The 14,750-nt window shown below is 38.2% G+C and overlaps 1 protein-coding gene across 7 annotated transcripts in view; it reads right to left on the bottom strand.

The window, feature by feature from the left end:
* ccdc142 (coiled-coil domain containing 142) overlaps positions 1-14,750 on the bottom strand; it is a 122,119-nt gene that overhangs the window by 78,763 nt on the left and 28,606 nt on the right. For 4 of the 7 annotated variants that reach the window (XM_088431536.1, XM_088431533.1, XM_088431539.1 and 1 more), the window contains exons 1-5: positions 13,197-13,368; positions 12,626-12,694; positions 6,695-6,729; positions 3,065-3,110; positions 1,718-1,962 (exon numbers count right to left, since the gene is read on the bottom strand). In XM_088431536.1, the coding sequence (XP_088287662.1) occupies positions 1,718-1,962; positions 3,065-3,110; positions 6,695-6,729; positions 12,626-12,694; positions 13,197-13,215 (414 nt within the window). In that variant the 5' untranslated portion in view covers positions 13,216-13,368. Of the gene's footprint in view, positions 1-1,717; positions 1,963-3,064; positions 3,111-6,694; positions 6,730-12,625; positions 12,695-13,009; positions 13,055-13,196; positions 13,369-14,750 lie in introns of those variants that run through there. The other 3 variants (XM_088431535.1, XM_088431534.1, XM_088431538.1) reach the window with 3 other exon arrangements.

The raw sequence follows: 14,750 nt of genomic DNA, 5'->3' as shown, positions 1-14,750 counted from the left end.
CCGCCACGACAGGCAAGGGATCACAGTATTTACTTCAATCTTAAATTATTAAACCTAATTTATTTTTATTAAACTGTTTCCCTTTGTTGGTCATAGTCGGAGGGCCGGAGTTGGCCTTGGAGTAACGCTCCACTGACGTTGATCTCGAGTGGAGCCCATTGCTGACCAAACATTAATACGTTTGTTATGTCACTATTGCCAATACTTTGCAATCAGCTGTATTGCAAAGTCTTGTTTTCTGGACTTCCCATGTCTTGCATTAAAAGCCTGCAGTCAGTATAAAATGCAGCAGCGAGATTCTTGACAAGGACAAGGAGTTAGATCATTTTGCCCTGATAGTAATCAACCTCCACTGGCTTCCAGTACACCTGTGATGTGATAAGATACTGTTAATTACTTATAAAATTCTACACAACTTAACTCCTTCCTATCTTTATTGACACCAGTTTCACAGTATGTTCCTTCCACACAACTATGGTCATAAACACTGGTTTGTTAAAAACCCTGCGGGCTAAGAATAAGTCCACTGGATCCCAGGCTTTTTCCATTCACATGCCAGTGCTTTGGAATGCCTATCTATGGACGTTTGTGCAGCCACCTCAGGAGAAATATTTAAATCTGGCCTAAAAATGCATTTATACACTAAAGCATTTAGTTAATCGGTCTGTCTGAATGCAGCTTTCTTTTACTCCTTCCTGCCCCCTTCCTATGTTATCATGTTTGGTCAGGTATGGCATCCGCCCCAGGTCGACATTCGAGGAGTGCCCGTGACATGGGCAATTACAGTCAACTCGTATGTTCGGCATACAGGAAACCTTCACAACACGTCCTCTCTGCAATTTAGCTTCTTTTCTTTTCTTCAGGAAAAAAAATGCTAGGTACCAGGGGTGCGAAAGATGTAAGTGTGAAGTAGCGAGGGAATACTGTATATCAGTGGTCCCCAACCACTGGTCCGTGGCCCGGTACTGGTCCATGGATCAACTGGTACCAAGCCACGTGGGCTGCACCCGAAATAATGTTTTGGAAATTATTTAGTTTAACAATTCATACGTTAAACTGCAGTAGCCCCCCGTTGACTGGTCCGTGGTGATAAAAAAGTTGGGGACCGCTGCTGTATATCCCTACCATCTTACCATGTTGGTTGTTAAATACCAACAAACATTGTAAAATGTGAAGTGGACTTTCCCAAGGCAAGGCTATCCTGCATGTTTTAAATAACAGTTGCGTTCTTTTTGTTTCATGTTTCACTTAAAAAGTAAACTCTTATTCACAACTCTTAAGCAAGGTAGCTCAAATCTCTAAGCCCAACTATATTTGGATTCAATTTAGTTGGGGATCAGGATTGCCTGAGGCTGCAAATAAATTAGGAAATAAAGCCTCTTTTTATGAATGTTTGTCACAAAACATTGCACAGTGTGGGGTCCCCAACCTTTGCACAAACCAAATTACTATATATATATATATATATATATATATATATATATATATATATACACTGTATATATATATATACACTGTATATATATTATATATATATATATATATATATATATATATATATATATATATACACTGTATATATATATATACACTGTATATATATATATACACTGTATATATATTATATATATTATATATATATATATATATATATATATATATATATATATATATATATATATATATATATACACTGTATAAAACTCCGGGAGCTCACCTTTGAAGAGCCCATTTGTGCCCCGCTGAAATGCTGCCAGTGCCCTGACACACTCAGAAGAGCATGTTGCAAACGCAGTATGCGAGCAGAAGATCTGGACACCAGGTTGCAGGCCACGACAAAGTTTCCTTCTTCTTCATCTTTTTCTTCATCATCATCTTGACTGTGATCAGGTAACAGCCACCTCATACGAGGATTTAAGGTGCTTCTGAGTAAACGAGAGATGGTCCTCTGTGACCAGGATTCTAAAAGGCATAAGTGCAACATCAGCTGGATATGATTGTAAAGCTCAAAAAGGAAAAAACCCAAAAAGGAAAGAAGAAAATGAAATTTTTAAGATTTCAGCAAATGTTTTTAAAATCAACAATACACTGAAACCACTTAAAAGGTAGTAAGACTACTGTACAGTGCATTGTTGAAAAACGTTTTGCACAATGGTAAATGTCCTCATATAGGATGTGAGAATCTCTTGCAGAGTTATGCTGCATGCACACCAAACACAAAAAATTGCGTTGCTACGCTAATTCGCGAGGCTTACTGTTGCTGTTGTACTTTTTGTCCACATTTTTGTCATGCCAAGAGAAGACCAATTTACGCCAATTTACGGAAGACCAGGAAAGAAGAGCATTGCTGAGAGCTTTCACTTTTCTGGGACGCGGCAGAACCAATATTTTCACCGACAGTACCTTTATTCTTCTTTCTTTTTTTTTTTTACACTGCATGTCCCTCACTTTACGGCAATACTCGTCTGCCAAAAAAAAAGTTTCAATGTCACAATCAAGTGGCCGATACCGTGCTAAATACTGAGCTGGCAATGCTGCTCTATTGTTAGCTTAGCACAGTAACTACGGTTCAACAGCTGTGAAAAAGGGAAGCAAACGCTGCACATACCAGTTGTCCCAAGTTCTCGCTTCTGCCTTTCTACGAGCCAGATGAGTGCTTTTGCTTGGCTCTGTTTTGTATTGAAAGTTCAGCTGGCCATGTTGGAAAGCTCCCAGTGACCACAAAGCAGCCACTATTATTCATTCTTGCCCCCTGCTTGAGACGTTGAATGCTCCCATAGTTGATTGGCTTTCGTGACGCGAAATGCGAAAAAAAGTTAAAAAAAATTAACTTAATGCGAAAAGCGAAATTTTGCTTCTCGTGACCGCGGCCATTCGCATCGCTACATTCGCGTCCATCGCGTCGCCCGACGCAAACTCCGTTGACTACAATACAAAACTCTCCGCTTTTTCGCCTCGTTCGCGTTATGTGTGCAAGCAGCATTAGACTCCAAAGATAGGAAACAGCAGAAATGTCCTTCTAAACATTGTATGTTAATGTATGGAGCTCATGTTCACACTATACCATTAGAAGTCAGCTCTTGTTCTGCTGTATGGGATATGCACGCCTTCTGCAAGATAAGAAAATTTCAAATGTGTTTTTTGAGTGATGACAAATGTCATTCTCTTATTTTGTAGCAAGTTTGCGACACGAATACGCACTCCCACTCCTTGTATCCTTTCCTGATTACCGTTTTGTCTGCACAATATTGCTGTTGAGAGTTTAGAGTTACTATATTGTGATTGCACTGGAGGAAAAGTTCCCTGATATAAATGTTGCACTACATGTTATAACTTGCTGTTAAAGGATAAACTGTCACGGAAATACTAATAAAATAAAACATTAGACAGTTGTTTATTCATTTTGGGAGAGAATGGAGTTGTCAGAAAGATGTTTTTTAATCTACTAATAAAGTTTGACTGCTTCTACTGTTGCGCCTTATAATGCGGTCCATCTTATATATGGAAAAGGTTTTAAAATATGTCATTAATTGAGGGTGCGCCTTATAGTGAGGAAAATACTGTAGTTTTCCCTCGTTTTTCGCCATTAATGGGGACCGAGACCCCTCGCAAAAAGACAAATCTATGAAGTAGGACTTCCCCGTAACCCCCACAAATTTTCATGCATGTGCGTGTGGGTGGGTACCAGAATTTGTTAATACTGTATGTGGAAAGTATTTCTACTTTACATATTGTACACAAAGATGATAGAAGTACACGTATTCACTTAAATCTTTAATTTTTAAACTTTATACAGTAACTATACTGTTATCCATAACTTGGCTGTCGTCGGGGAAGACAAAGGGCCAGAGTTAACCTCGGAGTAATGACCTAGAGATGTCGACCTAGAGCAGGGGTGTCAAACTCATTCTTACCGAGGGCCACGTTGCAGTTACAGTATCTGTCAGGGGGCCGGGATGACTGTGATAAAATACATTTTTGGTGTATTTGTCACTCTTTCAACTAGTTTTGAAATCAGAGAGAGGGTGAGGGAAGAAAGCGCTTGCTTTTTCCCCCAAACAATTTCAAATTGACTTACAAATGTGATATTTTGACCGGAGACTTGAATTGGAATGGGTGTTTCGCGGGCCGCGTGAAATGATGTGGTGGGCCGGATCGACCGGGTCGACATCCTAATTTATTACAAAATCACTCTGGGTAACATATTCTCAACACTTTCTTTTGTCCTCAAGTTCTCCTTCTGCTGCGTGTTTGCGTTCGCTTTCTCATTCGCGTCTGAGCTTCATGAACAAGATTGGCCAAGCAAGCTGTCAATGAGCTCACAGACACTCCTATAAGACACTTGATTGGCACCCAGTGTGACATTGACCCTCATTACAACAAGCCCTCAAGTCATTGTACAAGTGCCTGTGAACTGATTGACAGATTGCCTGGTCAGTCCTATCCAAACTGTTCCAGCTGCTTCCAGCAAGCATGTTCCACCTCAGACGTGAGGGAGAACACGTGGAAAGAGCAAATACCGTGATGACACAGCACAGTGCTGTTGTAATAAATTGGAATTTTGAGAGTAAACTCTGCTTCCCTGACATGTTTGGTCTGCTACAGGCTCCACTTTAGTTCGGCGTCAAAATAGTATCCGTGGCATGCGTTAAGTTACAGTTAACTTGTCTGTTTCGTATGCAGGAAACCTTCATAAATGCATCTCTCCGCAATAGGGTTTTTTTTTCAGAAAAAAAAAAGAAGCACCAAGCAAAAGCAGCTAAAGAAAGCGCGAAGTAGCGAGGGAACAATGTATTTCCAAGAATGATATACATAGGAGCCCCCCCAACCAAGGTTGACACTTTTACTGATGATTTCTTTATATTCATTAGCAACTTTACCCTTACAATCACCATAATCAACGTCATCATTGGAAGATGTTCAACGCATATGAAAACATCTTAGTACAACTTTGTTCTGATTATACACAAAACATACATAAAATGAAATATGCATCAATAAACATACATTCATTACACATTTAAATTCAAGAAAGAAAATTAAAACCAGAAATATGAGTGTGTTCAATAAACTGTGACTTAAAAATGTGTCGTCTTTTTTTTTCCTACACTATCCAAGATTGTTCAATCAGCCACATAAGCTGAATTTTGACTCGCTGATGTGCAATTGTATATAGGCTATATTCTTACTTAATAATTACCCCGAGGGCAGATGTGAGGTGGCAAGTGTCTGTAACATGCTAACAGCAGCTCATGTTAGCGGCAGATGTTACACATTATTCTCAATAAAAGAAGCCAGCAGACTGAACCAACGTCTGAGTCCATCCTTGTTCACACGCAGGAATATTACTAAAACAAAGAGGATTCATGTAAAAGTTATGTCTCTAGTTAATTCAATTAAGAATGGCAAGCTATGCAGCTGTGTGTACTGGTTAGAGCACACTGAAATGAATTCCATTTGACTTGTTTATTAACTGCGGTCTTTTGGCATATATGCACAATAATAAACTTTGTGAAAAGCAGATGCTGCACATCTCAAGTATTTACAATTAAATGAACTCAAACGGCATCGTGAGGAAAAGAAAAAACAACTGCTACGAGCGCATTCACTCACCATTCACAATGACAATATGGAATATATAGACAGTCATTCGTTTTGAAAACCCACTATACATTTCAAGAAGGTGTAAATAAATGTGTTCTATCCAACCAAAATATTTTTATAGTGGGCCCCCATGTTACCACATTAATCCATTTCGCGGTTGGGGTCGTAAGGCGAATTCACCAAATGACGGGCAATCCAAACCTATGTTAAATAGCTAATACGTTTAGAACCCCAGGTAAAAACATCAAAATTGTACAAACATATCAAAAATTTGTACCAAAATTGTATAGTAAGTGCTACGTATATATAACATACATGTACAATCAGAAAACATCATAAATAAAAAATATAGAAAGGATTTACTGTATTAACCTTTGAGTGCCGCTAGTTATGCCCATATTCCCTAATAAGGGTTATCTCCAGCATCGTTTCCATATAAATCATCTTCTTCTCTCTTTAACATCACTAGCAATCTTGGGACCTTGCTAACCCTTTCAACTTTGAATTCAGCATTAAAATGCACTTTAAATACGATTTTGTAACCACTGACAATCGAACAAAGCTTTACCGTTCCACCATTTTGAAACAAGTGAGGCCGACCAATAGCAGACCACCATTTCCGTGAGGAGACACCGACCAATAGCAGACCAGCATAGTAGTCAGGCGTTGCATGAAAGCAGTTAAACGGCAATAGTAAATAAGTGCAACTACCTGAAAACGCCAGCAAATGGAGGCGAAACAAATACACACAAATACAGCCAAGGCCCTAGAGTCATGGCATTTGTTTTTGTCGCAAATCCAGGAAAATGTCACAAAGAGGGGATGAAAAAACTCCAGGTCGCAACATGAAAATAATGTAAATCAGGGATGTTGTAACACGGGGTTCCACTGTATAGTGGTCTAGTGATCGTTAAAATTACATGGGGAGCGCTATCCAGATGGGCGCAGTCATATTTCTTTTAGTTACAGAACACGAAGGAGGAAAACTTTTGCCAACGTAAATTAAATCACGTTCTGGATGTCAGTTTTGTGTCTTGTGTGCAGGACAAATCCTTTCAAATTTCTTTCATTTGAATGAAAAACAACCAACCTTCTCTTCCTCTGGACTGAATGAACCAGATGCTTCTGTAAGAGAAAAGAAACGAAAATTAATTGAGAATAAAACTTTAGTTTTACCTTGGAATGTAACGATATACTATTAAAATTAAAAAAGTATTTGGATTACAGCATAAGATCTTCTCAATGTTGTGTAAAAATTTAAAAGCAAAAGTCAACTAAGAAGGTGAAGGCCTTCCACTGGTTTGTAATGTTTGGTATGCCTGAGGAACATGCGGTCCTAATAAGCTATCCCGTGATCCCAATGAGCCCTGATCAGTACTTAGCGTGCATCCTTGCTTGCTCGCAAACATCCATGCACATTGTTACAGGTATTCTGAATGGAGTAGTGAAACATTCGTATTTACTTAATCATATTGCTGTTTTGGCCCAATCAGCAGGTCACTTTTTATTTTACGGTTTTATTTCTTGTTCAGTATAAATATTATCTATTCATCTTTGCCAACTACAGTTGAATGAGCTCAAATTTCATGATTCTTGAGGCATATTTATAAGATAATTTTGTCCCACTGATGCACATTATAAATCATTTTGCTTGTTTTGGCCCAATCAGCAAGTCACTTTTTATTTTACAATAAGTTTTATTTCTTGTTCAGTATAAATATTATCTTTTCATCTTTACCATCAATAGTTGAATGAGCTGAAATTTCATGATTCTTGAGGCATATTTATAAGATATTTTTTTTCCCCACTGATGCACATTATAAATCATATTGCTCGTTTTGGCTCAATCAGCGAGTCATTTTTTATTTTGCGGTTAAATTTTATTTCCTGTTCAGTAATTAATATTATCTATTCATTTTGTCATCAATGAGTTGAATGGACTTTCCGGTATCTGGAAGGCGAAACCTATTTGGAGGACTGCTTAACACAGGAACTTCACACTGAATTTATTACAATTTTTATTGCGAGTCTGACTTTTCAAAATGGGTCTGAATTGACAGCTAGCACCGTATATTAGGGGGAGAGAACAGCAGAGGCTTTTGTCATGCAAACATGTGGTAAACGTTGCCATCTAAAAACTTTTAAGGTGGTATTGAAACCTAATATACAGTATTGGGAGTGCGCCCATAAAGCCAACTTCAGGGTCGTCATCGCGTCCCACTCTTGACGCATGAACGCGAAGCATGGAAAAGAAAAAGTGCGGAAACTTCGGAGAACTAAACGCTCCCCCTTTTTATAAATCTAATATTAAACAGGCAACATTTAAGTGACTTTATTTTTATGAGTTTGGCTGTAATTAAGAATGATTTTAATTTTATTCATTTACATACTGTAGATCATGGCTTCCGGAAACAGAAATGATAGTGGAAGTGTGACCATGAAATGCATTCGATTGAGCGTAGCGGGAGACGTTCGAACGCTAAAGACTATAAAAAGGAATTCTTTCTTTCCACATATTTCTTTCTTGCTAAGTATTCTGGCACAAGAATCAGCAGCCATTCAACGGGACAGTTACTTGCAATCGATGACAAATTGAAGAGACGGATCGTTCGAATTGTATCCAAAGAGCCCAGAACAACCTCCAAAGAAATTAAAGGTGAACTCCAAGGCCAAGGTACATCAGTGTCAGATCGCACCATTCGTCGTTGTTTGAGCTAAAGTGGACAGGGTGTCTTGAATGTGTGCAAGGTAAAATGAAATCTGTAGACTATTAAGGCATTCTGGAGAGAAATGTGCTTCCTAGTGTCAGAAAGCTTGGTCTCAGTCGCAGGTCATGGGTCTTCCAACAGGACAACGATCCAAAACACACAGCCAAAAACACCCAAGAATGGCTGAGAGAAAAGCGTTGGACTATTCTAAAGTGGCCTTCCATGAGTCCAGATCTGAATCCCATTGAACATCTGTGGTAGGAGCTGAAACATGCCATCTGGAGAAGACACCCATCAAACCTGAAACAACTGGAGCAGTTTGCTCATGAGCCAAAATACCTGTTGACAGCTGCAGAACGCTCATTGACAAATACACACACACACACACACACACACACACACACACACACACACACACACACACACACACACATACACAATATATATACATACATACATACATATATACAAACATATATTTATACATGTCTTGTCTTGATTTGAGTTAATTATTAATTACTTTGTTTATTTTAGTTTAGTATTATTTTTAAGTATAAAGCCTTGTTTATATCCTGTTTTTTTTAAGTGCAATCAATAGACTTGTTTCACTAAACATGACTATTATTAATCATGATTAATAATCGTGATTTCAATATTGACCTAAATGTCCTTAATTATTTTGGACATATTTTTGCAGCCCTACTGCTGAAGATGATCAACTCCTGGAGATATGTAAAAGTATGTTTGAGATTTCCGACGATGTGTGAACAGTTGCAGAGCAACAAGCCGATGGATCCAATTTGTTTGTTGTTAATGGTGTGTTCAAATTTGATGTGCTCTTTGTATTTGTTTTGTGTTGTATCTCTATTTATTTTGAAGCACCTATCATATTTGTAAGTCCTAATGACAAATGACGTAAATCAGAATTGTCCCCACAAATAATTAGTTCAGACGCTAGCAAAAATGTCTGAAACAGACAGCTTTAGAGAGCTTTTTTTTTAATGGGAAAAGGCTACCTGACAAGGCAGAAGAGGAACCTACAACCTCTAAGAAAAATAAAAACTACTTTTAATAGACAATACCAAGAATCCTCTCTAAAATGTAAGTTTGTGACAACCGGTGACTCTGAGGCATCAAGTCCACTCTGCATAAAATGTGGCTGAAAGCTAGCACACGTGGCAACAAAGCCTTCAAAGTTGCTTCATCACATAGAAACTAAGCACCCTAGAATAAAAGACACAGGGCGACATGGCTCAGTGGTAGAGTGGTCGTCTCCCAGCCGAAAGGCCGTGGGTTCGATCCCCCAACCACCAAGACCATGTCTAAGTGTCTTTGAGCAAGACACTGAACCCCCTGTTGCTCCTGATGCTGCGTTGTCAGTAGGTAAATGACTAGCACTATCTAAGTGAAAGTCCATTTACATTTACAAGCCTTTAGAATTTTTTTTAGAAAAAAAGAGCAAACAGGAAGCACAGAAACAATGCATGAGGGCCACCACATCATTTAATATGAATGCACGAAGAGCAAACCAAATTGCTAAAGTCAAGAAACCTTTCACAATTGGAGAAGAACTTATTATGCCTGAGACCAAGGGTATTTTGCCATGAAGATTTAGGAGAGGCCACTGTTAAAAAGGTTAAACAGGTGCCTCTTTCTGCGACTGCCATTACAAGGTGCACTGATGATTTAGTGGCGGGCATTGAGGAGCAATTGCGAGAGAAAAGTAAAAAGCTGCCATGGTATGCAATTCGGGTGGATGAGAGTACTGACATTACCAAGGCAACTGTACTTTCTTATGTGTGATATCTTTATCAAGAGTACTTGCATGAGATCATGGTTTCTGCACTGTTGTTGCCAACAAACACACTGGCTGCAGAAATATTCAAGTCTAGGAATGATTACATATCAGCAAAATTGACCTGGTCATTTTGTCTTGGAGTGTGCATGGATGAAGCTGCTTTTATGACAGGACAGCTATCTAGTTTTACCACTCGAATTAAGGAGGTTGTACCTGAATGTGAGTCCAAGCATTGTCTTCCAATGAGATATGCTGGCTAGTTCACAACATATGCTGAACGTCACAACATAATGAATGATGTTGCAAAAATTCTAAACCTCATCAAAGCACATGCACCCAACTGTTTGAGCAGCTTCATGAGGAGAATGTTCCTTGCGCACAAAGCCTTCTTTTGCACACAGAAGATGGGTATCCAGAGGGAGATCACTGGCCTGAATGTTTGATTAACGAAAGCCGCTGCAGCGATTTCTCTCAGAAAAGTACACGCAACTGGCGGATCATTTTAGTGACAAGGAATGGATTTGCTTACATGTGCGACATATTTAATGTGGTCAATGAACTCTGTCACTTCAGGGGAAAATGACAACTGGCAGTTAAAATGACATCTGTGTTTAAATTGACAGATAAACAAGCTGCATTTAAAGCCAAAATGGAATTGTGGGAGCGGTGAGTGATCCTAGGGATATTTTACATGTTTAAGACATTAGCAGGAATTTTGAAAGACATCGCTCAGACGCACCTTCCAGTTGGTGCGCAATCACCTGTCTATGCTTTAACAAGCACCTTAATTATACTTGCACTAGACTCCAACGATTCACACTATTCTGTTTACACTGTTAACAAGCACCTTAAGTATACTTCTGTACTGGACTTATGTGTATCTTGTGTATTTTATTTCTCATATTTTATATCTCGACTTGAGGATACTGCTGGAAATGTGAATTTCCCTACGGGGATGAATAAAGTATCTATCTATCTATCTATCTATCTCTATCTGAGCACTACTTCTCAATCAAAAAAGACCCATGAACTTCGAAGGAGTGGATTCCTAACTGATTTGCGGATAAACAGAGTGATTCGAGCAGTTCTGGGCAACGGAAGGATCTGCTTGTTGAGATCGCAAATGACGACGACCTTAAACGTACTTTTGAGATAACAACTCTGCCAAGGTTCTGGATTCAAATAATTGAATATCCTGACATTGCCATGAGAGCACCGAAAACCTTGCTACCATGTCTAACATCCTATCTTTGTGAATCTGATTTTCTGCAATGACGGCAACCAAGATAAAATTACAACGCAGACTGAACATAAGGAACACACGTCGTGTCTCACCGCCTTCCATCACACTTAGATGGGAAGAGCTCGTCTTTAATGAAACAAGCTTGGGCCTTCCACTGATTCAGCGTATGGTAAGTTCCATACGAGTGGAGCTGAAGGTGTGAGGCCAACGAGAATTAGAGAAGCAATGACTCATCTTTTTGAAAGCAAACCTTGAAACACAAACCTAAACACTACCTCTGTTGTTCAAGTGTTCCTTGTTCACTTGCTCAACTTTTTTTCTATAAATGAAATCAACAAAAAAATGTAATTAATGCATGACACTCATTTCAATATAGCCATGTACTCAATTTGGTCATCAATGATGTACTTCTGAAACACTAACATGAAGCACAAATACTGTGTGTGACAGGGTGTCCTCAATGTGCATGGGGGACAATTTTGGGACATTTATAATTAACACACAGATCACATAGAGTCACATTAAGTTGGAAACGCGATAGATTTCACAAACAAAACAAAAAAAATCAGATTTCACAAAAAATGGAATTGAGCATTGAGACATGCCATCTGAGAATAGCTTTTGATGCTGATAGCCTGACAGTTATTTTTAAACAAACTAGGATGTCTTGAATGTCTGTTTGATAGTCGGTGCTTTGTCACATAAACTATTACCGATGATGAAAGAGTTATCTAAAATTTCAGTTTATGTTTATGTAAAAGAAAAAAAAGTTGATTCTAACAAATCATAAAAGTTGGTTGTTCTTAATTAGGTGGAAAGTGTTATTTGGGCTTCTGTGTTGAAATGTGTTTATCATCATCAAGCAAAGGAAAAAATATTTTTCTGTGTTTTATTTTTATCTAAAAACCAAATTACTCCGTGGTTGCAGCTCTCCAGGAAAAATATGGGATGCTCTGATTAATTTCAAATCACTTTTGTTGTTCTATTTTGATTTTGCAGTTGAAGACAAGGATGGTGAAAATGTTGGCAGAAAAAAAACAAAAATGGTTCCTTCCTTTTTAATTTTTCAACTGAAGGTGAGGTTTTGTTTAAAACTGAAATTTGTATGACGCATTATTATATTATAAAAAAAAAAAAAAAGTAAAAATATCGCCTCGTGGTGGGCTTGAGCTTGTGAAGCATCTCGTCTCGTGGGAGTTGTGTCTGTCCCATTTCTAGTAAGTGCAGTGATCGTGAGTGCGTTTGCGTGTGCATGTTGCATGTCAAGCTCACCTGCTAGACCAGGCTTTCCAACAGGGTTTTTCAGTATATCGATTTTTTTTACATCCATTGCAACTTCATCTGAAAGGAAAAAAAACATTAGGTATTCAGTAAAAAAATACTAAATAGATATGACAGAAGGAAAAATGCAACTATGACGCCCAACTTTCAAGGCTCTAATTGTCAATGAGGATTTACGTTAATTATATAATAATAATAACTAGACACTAGAGTTGTATAAAAGTTAAGAACGCAGAAAAAAATGAGGTGGAACAATTCTATTTTAAAGGTAAAGGTTTGATAAAAGTTACATTTTCTGCTAACCTGCAAAGTAAGTAACTTCTGCCATGAATAATGTCGATTTTGTAAAGTAGAGCACTAATGCCTAAAACTTACATCTTCTTTTAATCCGCACAAAAATGCTCCATTATTTCCCTGTTTAATAAATCCTTGTGACTAACAGGACCAAATGTTTAATCGGAACGCATGTCTTCATCCCTGGAGTGAGCTAACGCCACAATCAGCTGACGCTAGTCTAACATCGGATAAACTCACAATAGGTTTAGGGCAAAGCAACACATACCATTTTTATCCGTCTTCATGAAGCAAGTCACAACATTTCTTCAATGGCATATTGCACAATAATCCAGCAATGTGAAATGTCCACCAATGTATTTGATTATCGCAGTGTTAAAAGAAACTAACAGTCGCCAATCCAAAAGCAGACGTTTTCTTTTGTGTTGTCGATGGAAATACGATCGAAGGCTTCCGGGTATAAATAGTATCCACTGACGTCACGGTCTCGCGACTCGGCGCCATTTTGTGGGGCAAGTTTATACAATGATCCCTCGCTATACCGCAGTTTTACGGCGTTGCTGCTTCACGGATTTTTTACAGTGTGTAATTCATTTTTCAGTGCATTGTGCTCTGAATCCCGATTGACGTGAGGTGAGGTTCATGGTTGGTGAGGCACTGACTCCTTTAGTCAGATTTACAAATATATAAATAAAAAAATTGTAGTTTATTCAATTGGCTACTGGTTATTTCATATCACATCAGCATTCTTCACAAAACACGCACACACACGGTACATATTACAGATATGTAAAGGTAAAAAAAAAAAAAAAAAAAAAACGCATTTGCTACACCCTCCATGTGTTGTGCTACACCCTCCATGTGTTGTAGTGAGCGGCTGCGTCTATTTTTTTAACCCGCTCTGACGCGCAAGAGTAAAATGCACAGAAATAATGTTCATAATAAGCGGCAATATTTCAACCTGCATTTCTTTGAAAGACTGCATTTTGTTGAAAAACTGACCAGCACCAACCTGAACCGAGATCAAATGAGAATTTAGAATTTCTTCACTAATGTGTGCCATCGTAATTCTATAATCCATACAACATAAATGAGAGTATATAGTGATGTACAAAAACCCCAGATTCCAATGTTGACCTTCAGTGAAATATTCAGTTATTTTTAAAACTTTTATTATGACACTTAAATCAATTTAATGCACATTGCTTAACGAAAAGTATGAAAAAAAAAAAAACTAATAATATTTCATTTAAAGCCAGAATTTAGATTTGACCCTGTGGGTTCTCCAGGGTTGCATATTCTATTGCATTATTCGTAGTCTAATCTTTTTTTTTTTTGATAAGATTGAAATTAAAACTGTTTGTGACTTACTTTTATTTGTCGATGAAGTCCATGCACAATATCCCGTGTTAGTCCAGACATTGTCACAAGTTGAGAACAAACTGCAGGGAAAGCAGTAAAGACGGTTTTTTAAACGATAACCACATCGCCATTCTTTTCGGGTGTACCACTTCGTTTGAAAAGAACGCCTTATCTTCAGTCCCGTTGTTTGAAGCAAACCTTCTAGATCTGGCGTTGGTCTACTTGTGATAATCACATCCACTTTTGACTAAAAGTCCAGTTTTGATAATTTTTTTAGTTTAAATATATAATCTTCTTCCATTTTAGCAGTCTGACGTCACAAAATATAAAACCAATAGCACTTGACTCGCCTGGTGTCTCTGCGTAGAACAGCGCAACTAGTAACCATTTGCTCACATATGCCCTCTTCATTACGGCAGAGAACTATCTGCCTCGCTCAGTGCCTTTTCACAGCGGTTTT

Source organism: Hippichthys cyanospilos, chromosome 13, assembly GCF_059441005.1.
Source record: "Hippichthys cyanospilos isolate Australia breed blue-spotted pipefish chromosome 13, RoL_Hcya_1.0, whole genome shotgun sequence".
Taxonomy (NCBI): Eukaryota; Metazoa; Chordata; class Actinopteri; order Syngnathiformes; family Syngnathidae; genus Hippichthys; species Hippichthys cyanospilos.
The sequence above is the reverse complement of the archived record's forward strand: the minus strand, read 5'-3'. Positions and strand labels throughout refer to the sequence as shown.